The 25281-nt window shown below is 38.5% G+C and overlaps 1 protein-coding gene, 1 long non-coding RNA gene and 3 other non-coding genes across 7 annotated transcripts in view; 1 reads left to right on the plus strand and 4 right to left on the minus strand.

The window, feature by feature from the left end:
• dipk1b (divergent protein kinase domain 1B) overlaps window positions 1-16374 on the plus strand; it is a 37852-nt gene extending 21478 nt beyond the window's left edge. For 2 of the 3 annotated variants that reach the window (XM_088614593.1, XM_088614592.1), the window contains 4 exons: window positions 4238-4372; window positions 10639-10746; window positions 11207-11383; window positions 13432-16374. In XM_088614593.1, coding sequence (XP_088470719.1) covers window positions 4316-4372; window positions 10639-10746; window positions 11207-11383; window positions 13432-14244 — 1155 coding nt within the window. In that variant the 5' untranslated portion in view covers window positions 4238-4315 and the 3' untranslated portion in view covers window positions 14245-16374. Of the gene's footprint in view, window positions 1-973; window positions 1091-4237; window positions 4373-10638; window positions 10747-11206; window positions 11384-13431 lie in introns of those variants that run through there. The other variant, XM_088614591.1, reaches the window with a different exon arrangement.
• Window positions 16375-17011: 637 nt separating this feature from the next.
• LOC148643969 (uncharacterized) lies at window positions 17012-24856 on the minus strand. The gene is made up of 6 exons (XR_015928789.1): window positions 24756-24856; window positions 23649-23715; window positions 22522-22568; window positions 21970-22024; window positions 20376-20443; window positions 17012-18796 (listed from the first exon to the last, which is right to left on the minus strand). It is a non-coding gene; the product is annotated as an uncharacterized LOC148643969 (long non-coding RNA).
• Window positions 20162-20294, minus strand: LOC148643970 (small nucleolar RNA SNORA17). Its single transcript, XR_015928989.1, has one exon. It is a non-coding gene; the product is annotated as a small nucleolar RNA SNORA17 (small nucleolar RNA).
• On the minus strand, window positions 21586-21714 carry LOC148643971 (small nucleolar RNA SNORA17). Its single transcript, XR_015928990.1, has one exon. It is a non-coding gene; the product is annotated as a small nucleolar RNA SNORA17 (small nucleolar RNA).
• LOC148643972 (small nucleolar RNA SNORA17) lies at window positions 22288-22420 on the minus strand. Its single transcript, XR_015928988.1, has one exon. It is a non-coding gene; the product is annotated as a small nucleolar RNA SNORA17 (small nucleolar RNA).
• Window positions 24857-25281: the final 425 nt, after the last annotated feature.

The following is a 25281-nucleotide window of genomic DNA, read 5'->3' on the forward strand; positions in this document are numbered from 1 at the left end:
GAAAGTAAAAACATTCAGACTGGTTTTTGGTAAACAATTACCAGTGACTAAATACACTGCTTTTTATGATAAGGAACATCTGCTTGTCATTCTCAGGCTTTGATCAGACAGTAAATTATATTAAAAAGGCCCTTGCCAGTTGTTCCAGGAACAGGCAATTAAACTGAAACAGCTTGTGAAATTGTGTTCCATAGGCTAGACATTGGGTGGTCAACATCTCAGACATACTGTAGCCCCTGATATAGAAAGCAGTTTGAAGATGTTTGTTTGCTTAGTACATTTACTATAGCTTTAGTTATACCAAGCAGAAGTAGCTGTCCAGATTATCTAGTTCCGTTGGTTGATCTTCATTTCTGCTATAATCATGTTTGGAACTCTGGCATGGTGTTTTCTTTAGCAAGCAATCGCTATTGTTGATAAAGAAAATTGAAACAAATGTTTTTTTCTTCATCCTCCTCCCTGCAACAGCTCTCCCTCTTCCTCCTACATTATTTTTTTAAAACTTTGATTTGAAATAGGGTTTAGGCACAATTTTCTAGCTTTTGACGTTGTCTGAGTTCCTGCATGTGATATTGTATGTCTTTGGTTTTATTTAGAAATGAGCTAGATTGAAATGGTGGATTTAGTTTACGTGCCATAGAAATGATCTAAAATCATGGATTCACCATAAAAATAATGCACATTTGCAATAATCCGGGATTATTGATTATCCTACAAAAAGATGAGAATTTTAACATGAATGGAGAAGGTGTGGGAATGAATGAATTTGTTTAGGGTGGAAGGGGCTCAATTACATAGGGTATTGTAAGAGTATGTGGTAGCATTTTCTAAGCAAAGTGCAGGTCAATTGTGATTAATTAGAGGAAGAGATGCACATGGCTCCTTCTGCATGGTTGAGCATGGCATGTGTACAGTGGCATCTGTGCCCTCTGCTTCCACTTCATCTCCCTGGAGTGGACGTTCATTGAAGGAGAAGTTATTCATCAGGATGTCCCTGAGCACACTCCCAGAAGACACATACTGCTCTAACAACAATGCTCTAACAACAGAGGCTTGGACTGTCTGCTTGAATAAAGCACAGCTTTGGAAAGTAAGACACTCATTTTTAAGATCTTCTTGTAAATGGTTTGGAATTTTGTTTGTCATTTAAAATTTAAAGTGCCTTGGGAACTCATCTTTGCTGATGATGTGGCACTGATGGCAGATTCAGAAGTAGAACTACAGGAGAAAGTGTTCAAATGGCAGAGGCGTCTGGAAAAGGGTGGACTGAAAATGAATGCAGAAAAATCTGAAATAATGGTAATGGAGAGAAGAGGAGATACTATGACCAATGTTGAGGAGACAAATGGAGGAAAACTGAAACAGGTTGATGGCTTTAAATACCTTGGATCAAAACTGGTAAAGGGAGGAGTTTCTCATGACTGGAGGCAGTAAAACAAAGAGTGAAAGCTAGATGGAACAAGTGGAGAGAAATAACTGGAATAATCTGTGACAGGAAAAATTCCTAGAAAGCATGGAGCTGAATGCTTGGCAGTTGGAAAGAGGGAAGAGAACTTGATGAAAAGAACTGAAATGAGGATGTTGAGATGGATTCTGCAGATTTCAATGAAGGATAAGATCAGAAATGAAGAAATCCGTAGACGATGTAGGGTGGTGGATGTGGTTGAGAAGATGCGAGAGGCGAGGTTACGGTGGTATGGACATATCGTGAGGAGGGATGTTGAGGAAGTAACAAAGAGGGTAATGGAATTTGAGGTGGAAGGTAACAGGGGAAGAGGCAGGCCTAGAAAGAGATGGATAGATTGTGTGAGAAAAGATATGGAGGTATGTGAAGTGAGTGAGGAAGATGTGCTCAACAGAGACAAGTGGAGAAGAGCAACCAAAGCAGCTGACCCCAGGACAGTCTGGGACTAAGGCTGTGAAAAAGAAGAAGAAGAAGATTTAAAGAAACAGGCTTGGATAATGTTTTAAATGTATGTGATTATAACCAACTTAATTGTCAGCATGGATGTAGCATAGTATTGACTCTGGTCTCACAACTAGTGTGTTGTGATGGAGACACTACAGTTGCACCTTGAGCGAAGTACTTTATCCCAGTTGCTCCAATAAACTCATCTTAATGCCACAGAAACCAATTACAAGCTCTGGCCTGATGAGTTGCTATAGCTGAGATTTGGAAATCAACTCACTATTTTGCAGTGTTTTGAGCTGCAATTATGACTGCAGCAGAACATTGTTTCATTTAATTACTACTGACACTTAAGACCACAATCCATTTTCATTTTTTTATTATGTTCCTGCAGTTTTTAAAAAAGTTTTTTTTAAAGTTTTATCTTTGATTGAGTCTAGCATCCTCTGTTCTATTTTTAAAGAAAACTAAACCCTTGAACAAAACCTGCACTGAAGTGCTGTGAACACCATTAAATTAATTAGCTATTTTGTGCTTTTAGTCAGTTGTCAAACATCTTGTGGATTTTAAATAAAAAAGTCTCCTTGTTTCTTTTCTTATCAGTGATTTTTTTCTCTGTTAGATGATTAGACTTTACAATGATAAGGAAAAGGAACTGTAAATTTTGCCCATTAACCTTTATCTTTCAATGTTTTTCACTCTTTAAACAGATCACTTTTACACACACTTTTAAACACACTTTTACAGAAAAAATGTTGTAGTAATAATGTTTTAGACATTAGCTCAGCCACAATTATGATAGATGTTCTTTGATTTCATGGGGTGTGCAAATGTTTGTCTAGGAATGTTTATTACTGTGAAATATATGTAAGTTAGTATTATTCCAGTTCTCATTTTGTGTAACATAAATGGGCATTCTGTTTTATTTTATATGAGGAAACTGAAATTTGGTCCATTAACAGCACAGATTTGTTTCCTGCTGAATTACCTATTTATAATTCACAAGCGATTGCTCTTGCGATACACTCTGACATTTTATTACAAAAAATTATCCATTGAATTTTAGAACATAGTTCATCACTTTTTCCTAGTCTAATCAATGGGAAGCTGTGCTACAGGAACAGCATGTCAATTCACTTGTGTGAGGGTACATTAGTTGTCATACAGTCTTCTACATGCTATTGATACAGATGTATGATGGTTTTCCAAATGCTTCTACCTTGGTTGCTGAAACAGCTGAATTGACTTTCTCAAAACTTAATTATCCTTCATACCAAGCAGTGCTGATTAGATTTTGTTCGGGATCTCATCAAAGGACGCAGGCTAGAGGGCATCTATCACAAGGTTATTGCTATATGCTGGAAAATGAATTGCTTGTATCGTGGGAACTATTTGTTATATCGACTTGAAGCTTGGCTGATTTAACAACCACCCACTGGGAGTGCACACCAGTTTGTTCTTTATGGTGAAATAACTGCATTAAGATGGGGCAAGTCAAAAATGTCATGCACTTAACTCCATAACTCCAGTCCAGCAGAGGTGGCTTTGATATTATAGATGATTGCTTACATTAGAGTGGGTCATGAAACATTATTGATTGATTGAAAGGGATTTAGAGTTTAGGGAAAGAAAGGTGGTCCTGCCATAAGGCTCAGGGGAGCTTTATGAGCTTTTATGAAGATCCACAACAAAAGGAAAGGCACCCCTGGTTTAAGAGAAAGCTACCCCATTTTCAATGTATCCATTATAGGCATTGTTTTGCCTTGCCCAGAAAGTGAAAGACTGCGAAGAGGAAGCCAACTTCCTCTTGAGAAGCAAAAAGTTTTTCAGGGGGATCCCTCCCAGTTATAAAAAACCTGAGAAGAAAACCCCCTTCTGGCAGGAAAAAAAAACTTGCAACTGTCTTCAAAACCTACTCTGTTTTCGCCTCCTGCCCATCTGTACAAGGCTGGTGATGCCCCAGCAACAAAGGCTACATGCCCCACCTTTTAATGCAATCTAATCCAGAAGATGAAAACTGTGATATACAGTATGACAGAGTTGGAGATCATTCTACATTTAATGAAGAAAAACATGACTAGAAATTGGTATTTGTGAAGCTGAAGTCTTGAACATACAGTGATACAGCTTACAGTGGATTCTATTTGTTTCCTCCCTTCTGGTAGCTGATTTCTATAAAATAGTGATTTTGACATGCTGCTTGTAAAAGTGTGAATGATGGTGTTGCACGAGGACATTAAATAACAATGCCATTAATCTTCCTATCCTGGAACACAGTACAGCAGAGCTCAGTTCCTTATTCCCTGTATATCTGTCTTTCTCTTCCAGAGCCGCCTGCCTGCTATCAAAGTGAAGTACCTCTTCCTGGCCTGGCTGGGGATTTTTGTCGGGAGCTGGGCTGTCTACATGCATTATTCATCGTACTCGGAGCTCTGCCGTGGCCATGTCTGTCAAATGATAATCGTAAGTGGATTTGCCCTTTAAGGCATGGCTGCACCTCACCTGTAATTTCCCTTATTCAGTTCTTACAGATGTGTATTTCCTATTGCATGAGCCCAGTGTGAACCTTCTGTTCATTCTCCCCCATTTTAACCGCTCTACCTCAGTCATTTACTGTACCTCAGACTAGCCTAATGGTGAAAGACTTGGAACACTGAAGGAGCCCACTCTCCATCTTTGCCCACTTTGAGCCCTGAGGGATTTTTGCAGTGGTGTTATGGTATTGCCCTTGATAGAAAGGTCAGTTAGCAGGGCCATGCATTCTGCTCACTTCATCACATGCACTTCAAGTTGAACACCACCTCCCTAGAGACTATAAACCCATTTTACTTTGTCTTTTAGTTTAGTAACAACAGCTGTGCTGGTTTCTGCTTTTTTGGGGGAAAGGAAATGGCTCTTTTGGGTATAAATAAGAGGAGTCTGTTCAGCCCATCTGGCCGAGTTAAACTTTCTTGTTTGTATAACGCCACTCTTAAAATGTCCTTACTCTGCCTTCACATGACACCCTCTCACCTATACGTGAGCAGTGTCGTGGCTGGAAGACACAAGCAGAACTGGCTGTGAATCATATGACAAAGATGAGCTTCTCATTTTATTTGCCTAATTGTTTTTAAACTCATTTCTTGTTTCTTATATGTTCAAAGAGACACTTTTGTAATTAAAGCAACCTTCCTGTTACATTGCAGAACCCAACCTGTTCCTTACTATACTGCTTACTATATTTTGAGAGCATGTAACCTTAGTTCTTGGAAATAGGAGGCTCTTTTATCAGTGAGGTTCACTCATTGTCATCTCCAGATTTGGATGAAGTTCAAGAAGTAAAGGAAAATTACAAAATGAATCAAATTGTGTAGTTTGGTAATGTACTATTCAGGCAAGGCACCACATTACTTTACAGTACGTGGTGGCAAAACACTTGGAATACATTTAATGGCAGGTAGTCCCTGTTGTATTTACAGTTTGTGCTTTAAAAAAGTTAGGCCACAAGCCAAAATAAAGGCTTCTCTTCATTTCTGTGTACCTCCTTAGAAAGTGAAGACAAGGCTATCAAAGCACAGTGGTGCGAAATGTATCTTGACACGCTGCCTTTTAATGTTAGGTTCACCATTTATAGAGAAGGGACAAAACTGACCCATGGCACTTTGTTAGCAGTGCACTTATGAATTATTTGATTAAACTTCAGATTTAAAGAGTATAACATGACCTGTTTAATAAACTTGATTTCTTTCATGTATACATAATAGATGATAGATATAGTATTGTATATATTATATCCATGTGTCTGTTTAATTTTTGACATGGTGAACAGTCAAGTAGATTTTGTACTTTTGGTTGATATTTAGACTATGCTTCATTTAAATGCCATCTTCTAGGTGCTCTTCTAGGTTGTGCAGAGCATGAGAATTCTTAGGCAATGGAGCCCACCTAGTAAGGAATGCACAAAACATAGTGCCAGCAGCATAGAAACAAGTAACATGTTTCAGTTTTGAATGAGGCAGATTCAGATTTTTGGGGGGGAACCTGTTTTTTTTCATGCTGTTTCAGGTTTGTAAGTGAAGGAGATGTGTCCTTTGGCCAGAATTTCTCTGTGACCTCTTGTAAGGACATGTTGTCAGCAAATTGTGATTATTATTGGAATGTTCTTCCTGCTTCCTGGCACAAATGTAACACAATGTCACAAGTTTTGACATGACCACTAAATAAATACATAATTATTATTACCAAGCCTAATACAGTAATTCCTGTCTTAATTGGCAGTGCTTGTGGGTGTATTTACATTGGGCTGAAGCAGCAGATATTGATGTGATTAAGCTGTTCTGTGATTTTTGAAGTAGCCAGTTTAAATTTAAGTGAATAACATTATTCTTCCATTATAAAATAAAATTGCAAAGCAGGTATAACATTATTATTCAGTAACTTGGCTGATAGCTTTACTCAACACAACTTAGGTGAGGGGTTTCTGACCCTGGGTCTGGAGAACCCAAGCCTAGTTATTCATACAGTGACCAAGAATCACCTGCTTTTTTAAACTAGTAAATTTAAATGTACAGATTTTTTAAAAAAATCTCTAAATTGATTAATTAAATTGTGATTAAATGACAACCTACTGTATAAAACCCATGGTATAAGCCAGGGCTTAAATTATGTTTAGGAAATAAGTGGTAATTGTACGAATCATAAATGCATCAGGTATAGCTATCTGACAAAGAAATCCTTATCAGTGCACCCCTAATATTTAAACATATATTATTGGAAGCAAAATGATGAACCAAAAGGACTTGGGTAAATGTTTTCTGAATAGGTCTGCTGTGGGTCACAGAATTTTGATGGTGCATGTTTAAAAGGCCATTAACTCAGCTTGGGATAATGTAATTGCTGGTATTTATCTTTGCAGTGGTCATTATAGTGTATCATGAAAAATTTAATAGCCAGGCTTGTCCGCCTCATTCGTTTCTTATTACAGTTTTATTCCCCTTTACCTCCTGTCCTCATGCTGGGGAGGCAGTCTGGTTTTCAGGATGTGGGCTTAAGTTACAGTGGGTCCGTGGCAGTATCACGCAGGAGAAATGAACAAAAAAGACTCTGAAAAGTATTTGGGGGGTAGGGGATTCTGTTCAGATGTGAGATGTGCACAAACCCAATTGTGTATTAATATGGTATCTTCAGATGTGCCAGTTAGAAATACTCAGTTTTCCTTCCTTCTTTAACTACGTGGTTAGAAATATACAGTAGCTCTTTGTATGATATCCTGTGCATGCACGAACAATTCATAGGATAGCATATTCTTTTCTAAAGCATGTGTGCATGTACAAATCTGGCATAAAGACCTTTTGTCAATGCATCACAATAGATTTTGCTATATTAGGAAGTACCTCAGTTGCTGGATATGCCTCTACAGTTTATTTTACTGTTTATTTGGGATTAATTTAGGGATAGTTGGCATTAATTAAATTTTCCTTATAAATAACCAGGACCCCCATTTAATATTTTGAAATCTATTGGTACAGTATTAGTTTCCATGATAAAGCAAATTGTGCCCTACCAAACAATTTAGGATTATGTGGAATACATCTTCTTCAACGTATCGGGTTTAGAAACTGAACAAAATGAAGGCAGAAATAATATTACTTTGAATCTGTGAATTTTAGAACTCAGTCTGTATACATAGGACATTAAAATCACAAAAAATATTAAAAATTTGATCTCAGTAACTTATTTAATTCACTTTACTATAGTTGGTTTGGTTTTTTTCAAGAAGAAAAATCCCCGATATTTGTTTGAAAGATGTCTCTATTGACAAATGTGTTAGGTATAACAACATAGTGGAGTAGCTCTTTTATAACTGAAGCTTCTTCTAGCTCAGTGCTTTTAGTGCTTAAAATGTCAGCTAATTTAAAACTTTACAATGCCCCCAATTACTCCTGTCACTCTGACTGTGCTGTGGAAAGTCATACTGAATTTTCTTTTTCTGCTCCTAAATGACATTCCCCACATTATCTTCTGCCTGAGAGAGATCTGCAATTGAACAGTAAAAAGTCATACTCCTGGTGTTAGCTGCCATGTTAGGGGAAATGACCTTGAAACCTGACACTAAAAACAAAAAAGAGTCTTGTTCTGGTTTACCAACATAACTGCTCCAGGTAAGGTAGTATTTTTCATTAAACGGAAACAAATGTTTTATCATTTGTTTCTCTTAACAAAAATACACTAGACATCAAAATCACTCCCAGTTTGAAAAATTGCATGCATTTCCAACCAATTGGAGATTGTATATATGTATATATAGCTCACCTACTTATTCACTGATTTCAAAGAAGACCTAAGATATTAATCATATCTAAATACCTCACATTTTTATACTAAAACTTGAATTGAATATTAGATATCAGTATGAGTTCATGTATCTTTACTTAGTAGCTTTTTTTCCCTTCATTTTAATACCTTGTCTCTCTATATTTCTTTAATATTTAATGGATCACAACAAAGGAAAAAGTGTTTTCTTGTCATTTCCCAGTGTTACATGCTTGGGGCTCAGATCTGAACAGTATGTTACTTTTGCATATTGATGCATACAGTATGTTGCAAGGCATTCATCACCTGCCAGAGATTCAGCATGCAGTCCTGTGACCACAGAGGTTAGATTCATTCTGCAATCTGTTTGGATTCCTCATGGAAATAATCAGATTAAACGGTGAATGTGTGCTTCATTTTTATGCTATATAATGCCATAAAGGAATAAAAAATTGAATGCAAATAAACATGCAAAACTTTGCATCATGTTACAATATAAGAATCCCAAAACAATAAACATCACTTTTTTGCTGTGTGTTTATGGTTACCAAGCTGAAGCTCAATGGTGGTTCAAAATCTCCTTACTCATGGTGAACACCCTAGAGACAGCGTTCACCTAGTGAGGCAATGCATCCCTGTACAATGAAAGGAACTGGTTTCAAGCCCTTGAAGCCCAGTTTCACCACTGGGCTCTGAGACTTTATGTGATGCTAATGATGTATTTTCCCTCCATTGTTACCCTAATCTTGTTTTCAGGAGAGTTAAAAAGACTTTTTAAATCAAAAGTGGAATCAACATAGCAGACGTAGTAAAACAATAAAAGAGCTGATGCAATTAAGAGATTCATAGAGACAATATTGTAATACATATAGGGAAATCGTCCATGAGGAAAAGCTCATTTTTTATCTGATGAAGTTTGCATTTTGCCCTAAATTCTTTTCAAAGCAATAACAAATATCAAGAATTGAATTTGGTTTGTGATTTAAACGCAAAAGAGTGGAATGATCCTAATCTGCAAAGGAAGTATTTTTCAATTCCGCTCCCAGTACCTCTGTCCCTCTTGGTTTTCATCCCGTTTTAGCTCTTTCTTTAATTAATCTTATCAAACTCTTAATTAAATTATGTTTTTTAATAGTTTCAGCTAGAAGGAGGGTTTTAAAAATTGCCAGGTGCTAGGTTTTACAACTCCCTACATTTAAGACAATTATTTAAATGACCAGATGGTGTTCTATATATCATCAAAAAATATCTCACCTGTTTCTGAACATTAATTGATAATCATTTCGAGAGCCATAAGAGACCTAAGTGAAGAAAATAGTAAAAATTAAGAGTTTAGCTGGATTCATAATTAAAAGAGACAGGGTCCTTCAGGATGAGGGAACTCTGTGCTAGGGTAAGTGTGGCACTGCAGGGTGAGTGGGATCAGAGCTTTCTGTCACTGCTGCAAACAGCCTTGAGGCAGAGTTAGATAAAACAAACTACTGAGGCTTTGTTCATTGTGCTGGGCAGGGCTAAAGTATACATTTCTATTGGATGACAGCCTCTGGATAGTTAGCTCTAAAGCCTCAAACGCCAGCAGAGCTAGAAAAAGCATGTTGCTGTGGTAACCAGTGAACACAATGCAGGAAGTCAAAGAGTACACTTTGTGTGGCAAACAATGTCTGTCCTCTCACTCAGTAGCAGAAACGATAGAAAAAGATGTCAAAAGGTTCCTGTACGCACCTTTCAAATTGTTTCATAAACATGACATGAATTTAAATAACCACAAAGATTCCTTGGGGAGTAAATATTTGTACATTCAAATTTGTTTCAAACTTGAGGCCATGTGTCAATGTGGCATGTGCTTTTTTTTTAAGTAGGCCTTGTTCAGGATGCTTTTTACTTTCTCTTACTCTAAAGATGTTTGTTTCCTATTATTTACAAATAGTTAAATTTTATGTCAATGTTACTATGGAAGTGACTTTTTCCAGGTTAGATTATTCCTCTGAAATGTCCTCCCTGTATTCTAACTACAGAATCCTTCATGTAGTAGCTATGTTATGTTATGTGACATTGATATTGCAGTTCCGTACAAATGTAGTGAATAAATGATTTCAAGAAAAAAAGACAGTCGAGTCAAAATAATGATTGAAACCCTGAATTAATTTCTGAGCTTTAATATGTGTATAACATGTGAATTGATTTTTACAATTAAAAACAGGTATTCATATAAACATTTATAATCTTATCAAACTCAAAATATTTTATGGATTATGTAATTCATCTTTCAATGTCTGTGAGAGCACATTGAGATTATCATGCCTTTTACATGTTTTACATTATATATGTGTCATGTATTCCACAAAATTATTCCTGAATACTCACGTAAAGGGACTTCTGAGGCCATGTCTGTCATCTTGCAATAGAATTTGAGAAAACGTAATGCATTTCTCTTTCAGTGTGACCACTACAGAAGGGGCATCATCTCTGGGTCCTCCTGCAAAGCTCTCTGTGAGGAAAACACGCTGATATTACAACACTGCCTATCCTCAACACCCACACACCAGGTACAGGCGCATCGCAGTTCGTGAACAAGAGGCTGCAATTCAGTGATGCTCCCTTGCTTACTCACACCCAGTTAATCGAGTCAATTCTTGAAGGGATCAATATAACCCATTTTGCAGCTTAAGTCCAATAAACAGAATAATCATCCTTGAAAGAGTTGAAATTACATTGCCAAACTGTTATTACTGCATGCTACACAAAATAAGACAGTATTATTAATTGAGTGTTTACATTGCTCTTTGAAATTTGGAAGTACAGAGACATCAGGGGAGACGAAAATATTACTTTTTTTTTTCACTGTAATGCCTAGGTTTGTGAATATCTTTGCATGTTAAAATTGATGGCAGTCAGTCTATAAAAAGATCCTACAGTGACTGAAGATATGATTGTTCAAGTGAGAACCCACAACCCTCTCTAGCCCCTACTCTGTGCTGCTGACTGACAGTCCTTTTTGGTTTACAGGTCTACAGCGGAGCCTGGAAGGAGAAGCCGGTTATTATCAAGTGTGGTATTGAAGAGACTCTAAGGGCCGATGGCAGCCCTGATTCTGTACCCAGGAAAGAGATGACACTCTTTGATAAACCAACCAGAGGGACCTCCATGGATGAATTTCGAGAAATGCTCCACAGTTTCCTGAGGGTCTGTTTTCACTTTTATACATGACCCGATAATATGAGACTGCATACCTTAGTAAACAGCCTATCAGTTAATTGATTGCTTGGAGTTTGCAATCTATTTTAGAGAATGTAATAGTTGGCAAATGAACTTGGCTTTGTTTCATAGGACAGATCTGCCATTGTGTGGCTTAAATGGATATACTTAGAGATACAAGTAGTTCTCTGTTTATAGTGGGACACAGTGGCACAGTAGTTAGCATTTCTGCTTCACACAGCTGGGGCCTTGGTTTAGTTCTGGGGATGCTATCTGCATGTAGTTTGCATGTTCTCCCTGTGTCTGCATGGGTTTCCTCCTGGCGCTCTGGTTTCCTCAGACTGTCTAAAGAGATTCTGGAAGATTAATTGGGAAAATTGGGCCTGGTGTGAGTGTCTATGTTTTTCCTGTGATAGACTGGCTCCCCCCAACCCTGAAATGGAAGACGGAGATAGAAAATGGACGGATATGTTGTAAATCAGGGGTTCTTAACACTTTGCCACAAACCACACGTAGTGGTCCTGCATCCTCTCCATCATTTGTCTGTGTAAATCTGTCTGTTCAGAGTTTTCTGTTGTGCGTTTCTCCACATTGTCTTTAGCTCTCACTCTTCCAGTACCACCTAGTAAAAAACGCTCCATTACTAGGCTAATCAAGACTACCTTGCGCGGAAGAAAAAAATGCTACAAATATAAATGCAATCGTGGCCCGCCAAATAGAAATTAATAAAAGACATTACGTGGCATGCAGGTGGTGCCATTGTAATAGACAGAGCTTGTACACACTCATCAAAATTATTTTAGTTTTTTTAAGGACAATTTATTTTCACGTCTTTATAGCACCTCTCTCGCCACCCCCAGGTTAAGAATCCCTGATGTAAATAATGCCTCTTAACTCAAATATGTGTAAATTGAAAACTAATTTCCTGTAAGAATGCAAGTGAATAGATTCCAGATTCAGTGGAAGGATGTGTTCTGAATACATTCTTAACTGGAATATTAACTGGATATTAAATTCCTGAATAAAAAATATAAATATTTATTCATGTAAGATATTTATATAGTTATAGTAAAATGTGAAGAAAGTCTGTTAGTGGTGGGTAGTGAATGCTAAGAAAAATACATGAGTCATGTAACCCATAGACACATCTGAGATACACAGTGCAGCTATTTTAAGTCCTCTTCCTCTGTCTGTTCACAAATGTATTTAAAAGTCTCTTAACTAAGACTAAAAATAATATTTAGTTGATTTTTTATTGACTGAATAGACTGTTTTGCTTAATCACTTTATTGTATATTAAAGTGATCTGTTTTTTTTGTTTACAGATGTTTTCTATTGAATTTCATTAACATGTTTCAAAGTAGTTTAATCAGTTTGATGACTTTATGAAGTTTATGTTAGAATTTATACAATTTAAACATAATTTAACAGACTAAGATAATACAGACATTTTATAGATTGATTTAATCAATGTGGGATGATGGAGGTAAACAGTGGCTGGAAGAACACAAAGACTGCCCAGCTGCCTGTGTGTCACCCAAGTGACTATTTATCCCAGGGCAACTAAATACTTGCAGAGTATGTTGTCTTGAGCAGTGGCCTATTTCAGATTATGGCTGAGCTTGTTAACTGGAGAACTAATTTGTCCTTAATTAGAAAGCAGTATATATTCTTGAGCCTTGTTAAACCAAAAAAACCACAAATTAATAGCATATAAATCAGAAATTACCTGTGTGTTAAATCTGGGAATAGGACATTGCAGCTGAAGAAATACAGTAAGTGCCAAAAATAGCTATAGAGTCAACTAGAATAAATCAAGGCTGGCATCAGCAGACTTGAGTGTAATGCTTAATCAACTCAGAGGAAAGTTAACCCTTGAAAGTTAACTGGTAACCTGTCCTCTGAGATAATGGAAGCCAAATGACAAGACTAAGCACAATTGAGAGGCTTGCCATTGAGAAGGAACTGTTAAGAGATTTTCCAAAGCCTGTCAGTTGGAGTTCATGTGCACACACTTCTTTTTTCTTCCCCTCCAGTCCAATCTTGGTGAGCAGCCATCTCTGGGGAGCCTGGTGGGACGCGTTATTTCTCTGGCAGATGTCAATCAGGATGGGAAGGTGTCTCTGGCTGAGGCCAAGTCAGTGTGGGCGCTACTGCAGGTCAACGAGTTCCTACTCATGGTGGCGCTCCAGGAAAAAGAGCACACCCCCAGGCTGCTGGGTTTTTGTGGTGACCTGTATGTGACTGAGCAAGTGGCTCACAGCTCCCTCTACAGGCTGGAGGTTCCCCGCTATCTGCAGCCACTAGTCCCTTCAGCCCTGCACTCTAGTGTTAACCAGTGGCTGGCTCCAGCCTGGCCTCGGAGGGCCAAGATCACTATTGGGCTGCTGGAATTTGTGGAAGAGGTCTTCCACGGCTCCTATGGGAGCTTCTTCATGTGTGATGCTAGCCCCCGGCACATTGGCTACAACAGTAAATATGACTGCAAGATGGCGGACCTGCGAAGTGTGGCTTCTGACATGTCCGTGCGGGGATTCCTGAAGGGCCGACGCTGCGAGCACAACAGTGATTGCACTTATGGCAAGGACTGCATGGCCACTTGCGACAAGCTGGTCAAACAGTGCAACACAGAAGTGGTGCAGCCCAACCTGGCCAAGGTATGCCATCTCCTGCAGGACTTCCTGCTCTTTGGCGCTCCACCTGACCTCAGGGAAGACCTGCAAAAGCAGCTACGAACTTGTGTCACCCTAAGTGGCCTGGCCAGCCAGATGGAGGTGCATCATTCTTTGGTCCTCAACAATCTCAAAACCCTGCTATGGAAGAAGATCTCCAATACCAAGTATTCCTGAAGGAAGGCCTGTGAGGGACCCGTCATGGAATATTGAAGGATTCCTTCTATTGCAGAGGGGTGGGCAGATATATTCATTAATACTAGTTATGTTCTCTTGAGGTTCTAGAGCTCCAGAAGCCAAGCTGTTTTTCAAAGGCCCAGTTTAATTTTCTAGCTCAGGACTAAATGCTGTTGGGGCCCTTATCTGAACAGTTTTTTCAAAGTAATGTAGTGCTGAAGTTCTGTTGATTTATATGTGGCCAGTCTTATTCAGTACTGTTTAATACTGAAGGAGGTATTGCATCTGGCTGGTAGGGAACTTCTAGGAAGTATGAGACAGACCACAAATGTGTCATCTATTGTCCTTAAATAGATTGCTTTTCAAGTTTTGTTTTGCCTTCAAGCTGGTTCTCTTTTGCTAAATCCTTCACATTCTCAGGGTCTGTTGTATGCTGCTGAAAAGACAAAAGCATGGTATTTTGTAAGATGGTTAAGAGTTATGGAATGGAACTGCCTTTTGTGAAGCATTTACAAATTCAAGACATCCATGCATTTTTAGTCACCTCTTTATCCTTAGAGTGTTATGGTGAGTCAGCCGTTCTGACAGAGTGGGACTACACCCCGATACTAGTATGCTAGTCCATAGCAGGATGCCATCTTAAAGCATTCATTACCATAAGGAGACAAGACGACAAAACATAGACCTGTTCAACTAGGGGCTGATCGCTGTTAAATGTCAAAGCGTTTCACATATAAATCCTGCACTATAGACCAATTCACCCTTCATTTGCCCCCAACAGAAAGCTGTTATTGAACTGTTTAAGTAGTAATGTTCTACTGGATTTCTAGTTCTCATTTGGCTGTCAGAAGATCCAGTAATCTTTCGTGTCTCTCATGGTATTGTGCAGAAGGGGGTTTCCTTTCTACATGCAATTATTACAACCTCTTTTTCCAAGCAGATTCTATAGCAGAAACAACTACCCTTGTATTATAGTGCATTGATGTTCATTAATTTTAACCTAAATTTAACCTAACCTAATTTTAACCTAAATAGAGGTTAGGTTTATTTAGAACTAACCTTTTTAAAGATTACTTTATACAAACAAGCTGGCCACACTGTTCTGCACATCAGCATCAGCTCAGAAGGGCATTCATTATAAAACTGGAGGCTAAAATACATCTGACAATCCACTCTAAAATCTGTTCTGGTGGCACTAATGAATTAACAGAAAACTACAATCTCAAGAAAATGTGAATACTTTTTTGTGGATTTTTAAGTCAATGAATAATAATTGTTAGTAAATATAACCGTGATTCTCATTTCATGAAACTAACTACAAAAAAAGCTGCAGCAGGAATCGGCAAATCCATTTTTCCCCGGATTAGAGTCCTGCAGGTGTTACCTTTCCAAATCAGCACTAACAAATAATTAGGTAAATTAAGTAATTAAGATCTTGAGAGGTATAGAAACCAGAGGATCTTCAAGGCTGAAGACTTGGTGTTGCCCATCCCTGCTATAAATGCTGATGCTGATGACCATTGCTTATGAAATCAAAACATTTAGAGTGTGATTTTGTAGTAAGTGGCCTGTTCCGACAATTATATTGTACAAAACTGCACAGAGAGAACAATACAAAAAAAAGGACAGATTTTTGTATAAAACAGCAGTACACACCAGAGGATGTATGCAGGCTCAGCTGGACACAAATGGTGGGCATATTGAACTGATGTGGTGCCCTCCAACACTATGTTTGAGTACCCCAGTTTCATTCCTCCCCAGAGTTGTCCTCACAACACATTTGAATAGTCCTGTTAACTAAAACAGGAGAACAGTTATTCTCCTGTTTTAATGGGCCACCCAACTTTAAAATCTCCTTTTTTTTGTGAACTGAAGTGATTAAATATGGTCTTTGCCAGCAGGACTACCAAGCACAGCAAGAATGAAGCCAGCGTTTCCACAGCACGATGATTGCTCACCACTACAGTCAGTTTTTAAAATTTGTAGTTCAAATGCAAGACTTGAAATTCTCCTAAATACATTATGCTTTTCTGATGTGTCTTCATTTGTAAAGGTTGCGCACATTCTCAGTTACTCCCTTTGCTGTATTAAATGGACACAAGCAATTTTAGTGCTTTTGTTTGGCTCTTACCCCACTTTCTGGTCTTTTCTTTCCTTGCTTTGCAAAGGAGATGTTCTCTGCAAACACTACACTTGCCAAAGATGTCAGATTATAAATTGGTGAAAAGGGTTTGGCATATGGATACACTTATGTGAAAGCCAGGTCCAGTTTTAGGGGTCCATAAGATTAAAGATTTTTACTTCTATCCGTTAACGGTCTCAAATATGGCCGTCTCAAGGATAAAACTTTAAATATGCAGTAAATGTGACAAATGCATCAATACTGCAGTCTCCAGGAATATCTGAATTATGATTTACACAAAATATCTTGAAATGAGCAAGAAGTCATCTAAAAAAACCACAGGGTTCCCACTCATTTTTACCAACAAAATCCAAAAACTTTCCCAGGATTTCTAACCAAATGTCCATTACTATATTTATGCACTTTCATGAATAAGTTGACCTTACAATTGCTACAATTTGTGGGATTTAGAGCAGTGGTATTTATTTCATTCCTTGGGAGCCCCTTGCCTGCACATTTTTCCCTCTAACCCAACTCTTGCACACCTGATTCAACTAAGGGTTTGGTGATTTAAAAAATACATGGGCCAGTTCAATACCACTGACCATAAATGTGGATTACAATTTACAGAATGACAAATATATCTTAAGTGTAAGGCCACCCTTATTTATTTCATAGGAAATTTGTACAAAAAAACAATCAAAAAATAAAAGCTATAGATTTTTCAGATACAAAACTTTCATTTGAAATATACCGATGGAAAAAAGAAACACAACACCTCCTCCACCCTCTGGCCGTCCCGTCTGTGTGGAAGAGTTTGAAGAGAGACTTATCCGTGAAGAGGAACTGATGCCACATCAAGTCCATTGCAGTCTCTGTTCGGCCCAAGCCAGTCAGGTGTGACATCTAGGAGCTGTGAGCAGAGGGCCTCTGACAGGTCGCCCTGCTCTAAGGGCAGCAGCATGGAGCCTCACTGTCCCGGCACTAATGCAGGCTTTCTGTCTGCTGGCAGTTTCGGCAGCAGTACGGGTAGCAGATCTGAAACGATCTCTCAGATGGGTGACTTGATCTTGGACGGTCATCTTTCCTGCCGGTCTGCTGAAACCTTCACTGCAGTCGGAACACAGTGGAGCAGCTTACACCATAGTGTCTGGCGATGCTGGCACATGACATTCCTGCCTGCAGCATGCCAATGGCCCTCTCCCTTCCTTCTGGTGACATTCGAGGCATTATGGAATGCACAGAAAACTGACTGTGGCCCTTTTCTTGCAGTGACCTAAGCTTTGAATTAAGGCCTTTTTAAAGGTGACCTGGATCTGGCATTGTTCCACCCGGACCTCGCTGGGTTAAAGTGCACCTAATGAGCTTTTGTGCGATTGCCAAGTTGCAATGTCTCACTGTACAAGCTGTATTGCTGATCAGAAGGCTTAAAACAAATTGCCAACTTTTTGTGAAAGTAAAAAAAGCTATCTCATTCCAGAAAATGTTGCATTTCTTTTCCCCACCAGTATACATTCCTGCATAGCATTACTTTTCTTTTACCTGAACAGCATGTTCACTCCAAGCCCACATAGGCTAGGAAAACATATGGCCTTTTTCATCCGTAAACACAAACTCTTTTCTGTCTGAATAACTTCGAGTACCTCAACATCTTAAAAAACCAAACATAGTAAGTGCAACAAATTCTGAAAGTGGTCAAATATGCAGATCTTGCATTGCCACAAGAAAATGTAGCTGCGATTTTGTGGTCACAGAACATTGTTTTAAATGGCTACCTACTTTCAGCACCTATAAAACTTCAGCAGAAAGTACATCATTGTTAGACACTCATGTCCATTTGCTTGGCCATCTCACAGCATGAGGTGATAGCGCTAACCTTTGCCGTCATTAAATTAAGGTAGATTCATCACCAAATTATAAACTAAAGTCTTACAATACAGATCAAAACAAGATCTCCTTTAACAGAGGTTTACATAAATTGATGAGGTCTTTATTTTGAATTTTCAGATGTCTGATGTAATTTATAGTACATCTTTAAAAACAGTGAATGACAGAAATTTGCTGAGAAACATGCTTGACAATCCTGGCTTTAATACAGTGGGGTATTATCAGAACAACCTCTTCACCCACTGCTTTTGGCTTAGCTGTTCTCAACTTTTCTCTAGGGAATGGGTACAGCAATGTAGCCAGATCCCTCAATGATCAAACAAGTCTTGCTACACTGGGCAAATAGGTCAGCACGTTAACTTCTTTACTAGGGAGCCAGTTCAAGCCTTCACCATATGGTTCAAAACATCAGGATTATATCTGCATCTGCTACTTATACAAGCAAGGTTGTGTGTAACATGATGTTCTGCAATTATTGTAGTCAAAGGCTGTCCAGTCAAGATGTGAGGTTTCTCAGGAAACAAGGTTGCAGCCAGTCCAAACCTACAAAAACAGAACAATCTGAATGAAGATGGTGAAAAAGCAGTCACATCACCAATTCCATCAACTGACGTACTCACACACTACCACCACCATGGTTACATGAGTCAATTTTCAAAAATTACAAAGTGACAAAATCAACAGTATTTTAATCCAGTGCAACAAACCGATTTCTTTCTTAATTAGAATACACATCTATTTGCAAAAATACACTGGAATAACAACCCTTTGAAAATTTAGTTAAAAAAAAGCACCTGCATTTTCTTTTTAGCATCTGATTTTCATTATTTGAACCAAGCTTGTCTTGGAAGTACAGGCTTGACAATTAACTGCACAGCTATTGGTTCACAATGTTTTTTCTCTCTGAAGGGTAGTGTTTGTGAAGAGGACCGCCCTGAGCTCAGCTGACAGCTGTTGTAATACAAAGCCCTCATTGGCACAGTTCCTAAAATCACTGGTCATTAAGCCAGGACTGGACAACAACTGGCAGCACTCCTTCAAGAAAAGGATCAATGCTATACATCTGTCTTATCACCAGTGCCTATTCTTTAAAGACAATGTACAAAGTAAAAAAAAAAAGCAATGATTCACTCAGATGAAGTTGAGCTTTACACCCAAAATAGCCCATGTTGAAACTGAATAATTAGAATTCATTTTCCAGCTGCTAATCTACCTCAAGAAATGAGGTGTGCCAATAGCAGTTGAGCTGATTTCCTGCTAGTACTGTAAATTGGACATCTGATCCTTTCTAATAGAGCCTTAACATATAACTTTTGCAGTCTGTGGAGGGAGGAGTGAAAGGCTATGATCTTTAATGGGCATTTTCCTCATTTGTTTTCTATACTCACAAGGAGCATGTTGATATAAAATAAAATCACATTAGATTCACTGCAGTCTGTGTGGCACTGTGTATAGATTTCAGACAGCAGGATGTATGAATGTCTTGTTTTAGGAGTGGAATTCCATAAGATACCCACTGAAGTGGGTCAGAACTTGCTTCAGCATTTACCATCTTTGTATTGGAGCATACATGCAAACAAGGGTTTTATTACACCTGTGCATATGACAAACTGAACTGAGACTACATGACCGTAACTAAAAAAAAATTCAATGCAATTAACCCTAATACAGGCCTATGCATAATTAGTACAATTTGTTTAGTTAGACTACAAATCATTAACTTCAAGCCTGTAAATTTAACATGCTAAAGTAGAATAATCTGCACGTTGTTTCACCTGCATGCTAGATAACCTCTAAAAAAAAAGATCACCTGTAATAAGGAACTTTAGCAGTCATTTACTTTACAGAAAAAGGGAGCACACTCTTGGAAGTGTGTAAAGAAATGTTGTCAATTGTGCAGTACTGCTTTTTGTCAGGCCATCAATCATTCTGAGCACCCACTTGTCTGGGACACCGAGCGCAGATACAGCCCATTTCTCTCCGCCACCTAATGACACACACACGACACATGCAGTCGTGATGCAACGCCTCTAGGGGCTGGAACCCAGAGCAATCAAGAACAGACGCTTGGGATGTTATGGTGAAACCGAGGCCCAGTAAAATCCACAAAGGGTGTACTCACTCTTTCCAAACACCGGAGTAGCATCTAGATCTTCTGCCTGATTTGTATCTTTATGACCACTTATTTACCTGTAAATGTTTGGCAAAGAAATGACAAAAACAGTGAGTCTAGCAATGTCAGGATTTGGGTCACTCCAAGGGAAGGCAAATCAATTACTGGAGACTACAAGGGAAATTTAAGCACCTACATGTTTTTAGAACATTTTAAAACTACCTAATGGAAATCAAACATATTTCTAACACTTTAACTTGGATGTTTTATCCATAACTAAACAGTTCAACAAGAATATAAACCCAGTCACCAAGCTTTAATGGGTTACTTTAACAATGAATAATTCCATGACAACATTCCACCAATATCTCTTAAATTTTAAACCTGGAACTGCAAAGAAAACTGTCTGTAGTCTAGCATTGGTATGAGGTCCTAGACAAAAAGCTGGAATTTGTATTCCAGCAGCACCAACTGCAAACCCTATATCAAGTATAATTAATTTTGAGATTCACTAACAGCATGCATAACTGGTCAGGTTTTTACAGTTTGTACCAAGCAGACTGAAGGACTACTACTGCCTCTTGGGTTTATGGGCTCTATTCTATGTGGAATTTTAATGTTTTTTGGTGTTCACACAGACTGCCACTGAGCAATGCGGTTCCTGCCCAATTCCAAACATGCTGGTATGAAAACTGGCTACATAAAGTCAGTGGGGTATCCAATCTCATTAATCAGGAGCAACTCTTGATACCTCTCTGCCCAATATTCAGATTGTAGTGTGGGATTCTGGGATACAACACTGCTACCATTTTATAGCCCGATAAGATGTCCACAGCTGAGCAAGCCCGGGTCTGGTCTGTACTGAGATGGGAGACCTCTGTTGACCATCTACCAGCAAGTGACACACTTTACCCTCTCAGAATTTCAAAATCAATGCCTTTGTTTGGCAACTGGAGCTGTAAAACTCTTCTGGGAGAGACATTAAATCAAATCAACACCCCAGTATGTAGTCATTAAACATTACTGCACTATTAATAAGAAAGGAATGTTGGTATCCAGACCAACTTATTTTTTGGGTTTCTTCAGTCTGGCTGCCTTGTAAACCCCTCCCAATTCAAACACAGAAAGTAATTTCTCTATCTACAGTGTATAAGTGTGGATAGAACATTATCTCCCTTTGATGACACTAAGAAAAAAAAACAGAGACAATGCTCTGGAATTTATCTGGCCACGTACCGTCCTTGGAGCTCACTCTGCAGAAGCCCAAGGCCATTTATGGCCAGTTCCTGTTTGCCCTCTTATGGCATAAACATGGCACTCAAACCATGATTACGTCTCATGGGGCAAATTTCATTCTATTTTGATCTCAGGCACTGGCTGCATAATTAGCAGCTTACATTTGTACAGCTCCTTTCATCTCAAACCATTCAACCTTAATTTTTTTTTTCTTAACTGAGCTTTTATAAGTTTTCAAATGCTTCAAGCAAGAGCCTTGAAAAAAACACTTAAAGGGAAATTTAACTTGGGGTATTTATGGGGATAGCATGGCAGTGGTCTACAAGTTGGTAAGAGACCACATTGCTTTCTAAAAGGGAGTACTTACCTCATTCTGCAAAAGTCACACCCACAATGCTTTTTCACTGGATCACGTCTTCTTTCTGCGATGTATTATGTACAGACAAGGGTTAATCCAAGTCTGACTATGCAAGAAGGCTGTTGAGTCATTTTACAATCACCAACATTAAACTAAGTCACTAAGTGACTAAATCTTTCCATATTAAGCTTTTGTAAAGATATTACTAAAGAAAATCATTTAGGAGTTGCAGTAATTTTATGTTTAGGAAATCCCCCCACACAAATCTTAAGTCTTTTACTGGTACAGTAGAAGACTGTACCAGTGGAGTTTACATTTTACAGGATTAGTGTCAGGCCAATAATCATTCTGAGTAACCACTTATTTGGAACACCGAGTGCAGACATAGCCCGTTTCTCTCTGCCACCTACTGACACAAGCACGACACTCGCAGTCGCGATGCAACGCCTCTAGGGGCAGTCCACAATGGAAAATAACATTTAAAAACACAGGCAGACTACAGGATGCACAAACTGCATTTACTTGAGTTTCCACTACCAAACTACCTCAAACCTTTCGTACCTGCTCATTTGTTGTACATGTCCCTGTATGGTTCTTCTGCAAGTTCCCTACAGAAGAAGGAATCAGAAAAGTTACACAACGGTCCTCATAACATTAAGCATGGCTGAGCACATTTTTCTATTCTTTAATGCAACACCCTTGGAAGTTGAAAGCGTGCCATTTTAAAATTTCCTTCTTGAAAACTGAATAGCACGCTCCAGTCATACTCGTTTGCTGCCAAAATTTCAGATGCTAGGCCCGATTGCAATTGTGCAATGAGAACTCCCTGCAGGACAGCTGTCCTTCACTCTCTCCTAACCAACTAAAGTCTAGATACAGACTGAAACTTTTTTTTAACCGTTCTTGTAAGCCTCTCAATTAGTACAAAGGAGTGGCTAGTTCCAAATGAGCCTATCAGATCAGTTGCTTTCTCATACCTGGCACCTCCCTCCCTTTGAATGCCAATTATGCAATCATTTATTCCACAGATATTGTTTCCATTAACAGGTAGCAGTGTCACAATACCAACTCTCACTACCTCCCATCTTGACAGAGTTAGATTTGATAGTTTCCTTCGATATGGTTTTTCAAGATTATAATCTATATGAATTAAAGATTCTCACCCAAACTAAAATAAATCTGGTAATGGCTAAAAAACAAAGTGAAGGCGCCAAGTAAATCGTACATGCTCATGGCGGATATACTGTAATTTCTGAACCCAAGATAATGACACAGATGTGTGTCAATATAATAAAGGGTCTGCAATCACATCATATTTACAAAACACTCATTTTGTAGCACAGCTACTGTACATCTAGTACATCTGGAGGTGCTTTTCTGAGTCACAAGAGACTTTCTAAGTGTATGCAGTACTTATGCACAGTGCAAAAATAGTGCTTGATTTAGGATTTTCATAAGTGGATTCCAGACAACACTGATTATGCCAAACATCTTAGACTCAATTTCCTGTACCACTTACAACACTAATTTTGTTTGGGACTCCCCCACCCAAATCTTAAATCTTCTGCTGGGAGATAGCAGAGTTAACAGTTTAGGACATCGGTAATCTGTCCTGAAGGTTGCATGCAAGCTGCAATGTATGCAATTAACCCAACACTCTTGGTCAAAATCAAAAGGTACAAACTTACCCATAAAGGAAGCTGGGTTAATCCTCTTGCCTCAACGGGAACTTTTTTACACAATTTCCTGCACAACCTAAAAGAAACGGATGACAGAATAACCACCAACGCATATTTTTACAAAACGACACATACCAGGGTATTAACCACTCCTACCACCCAGCTGTCTCCAATACTGACCACAGAAAACAGTCTCTTACTCGGCAGATAACGATATCGGCGGTCGCGACGCATAGCCTTCTAAGGGCACTGCTGCACTTCCACCTCGGCGTTTGTTAATCGGAGCACATGGCGACGATCAATTCAGAGTATTAAGAACTGGTCCTGTATTTTCCCCACTGGGTCACGACTGAAGTTCATAACTTGGCTTGTGTGAAATATCAGAAAATTAATTTAATCCACAAATTAGACGTTGTTCTTTGTTACCATTAATAACTAGTAGTTTTTATTTCCACAGCTCATGTTTTACTCTCCATTATTACCTTATTCCAAGACACATCCCAGAGTCTTGACTCCTATGGTCAGCTGCTGTGCTAAAGGTGTTATTTTTTAGCTCAGCGCAACAAAATAAACCTTATATGACTATTTGTTTCATGTGGTTGCAGCGCCTTCTGCTCAGCTTTCTTTGCTACTGGAACAGCTCTATAATGGAGTTTATAAAAGCTTACACGAGTCGATCAGAGAAGAACCGCTTGGAACTGCGTTAGTGGCGTACTCGCAACTACATAATTTAAATATTCCGTTAAAAAAAATCCTTAATATTTTGTATTTCCAGGTTGCGTGTTAACTAAAGGAAATGAGAGGGTAAATGAAACTGGTTAAAACTGTAAGGAAATACAAAAGTCGAATGATTATGATGAATATCTTAATTGCAGAAATTATTCGGAGATTCAGGTGGGAATCGTGCCACGTGGAATTTTCAATTATCATCAGCACTAGTAAATCGATGGACACGGCAGTACTAAACTTCAGTAAAAAAAAAACATGGCTACAACTTGTTGGCTCAAAACATCTAAAAAAAAATCTTCAATGGAAAATAAACATTTATAACTACCCTAAACAAAATGATGTTAAACAACTTCTACAGAAGGGGGGAAAACAAAAATCACCACTTACCCCGACATCTTTCCACTTCTCAGACGATGGAAAGAGAAAGGCAATGCGCTGTTGGGCACTTTTTATATACAGTAGCCGAGTACGGAAGCCGTTGCAGGACTAAATACATTTTGACAGAGAGGACAAATATTCCTCGAAGCACCGCCCAATTTTCAACTAAGGTCAAGGGGGCTAGATATAAAGAATTCTGCACCGCCTTTATTGTATTAAAACGTCTTTCACTCTCTTATAAATAATAACATGGAGTAGTGAACAGGGATCCTGAATCCTGAATCCGGAATTGTGGGGTATGGTATTGCTTTTGTAACCCTGAGCGAGGTACTACCTAAAACTGTTTCAGTAAATATCCTTCTACATATATGAAGGAACAACATATTGCCCCAGTTCGAACAGTCATTTTTAGTAAAGCTATCTAACTGAAACAGAATTATACCATGAGTGAAAACTTTTATGACTGCTTAAAACAATGGATGTTCTGTTCAAGAGAAGGATTAAACAAAATGCAAAATCACTTATCACAACTCAA

Source organism: Lepisosteus platostomus, chromosome 21 (assembly GCF_059453375.1).
Source record: "Lepisosteus platostomus isolate fLepPlt1 chromosome 21, fLepPlt1.hap1, whole genome shotgun sequence".
Classification (NCBI taxonomy): domain Eukaryota; kingdom Metazoa; phylum Chordata; class Actinopteri; order Semionotiformes; family Lepisosteidae; genus Lepisosteus; species Lepisosteus platostomus.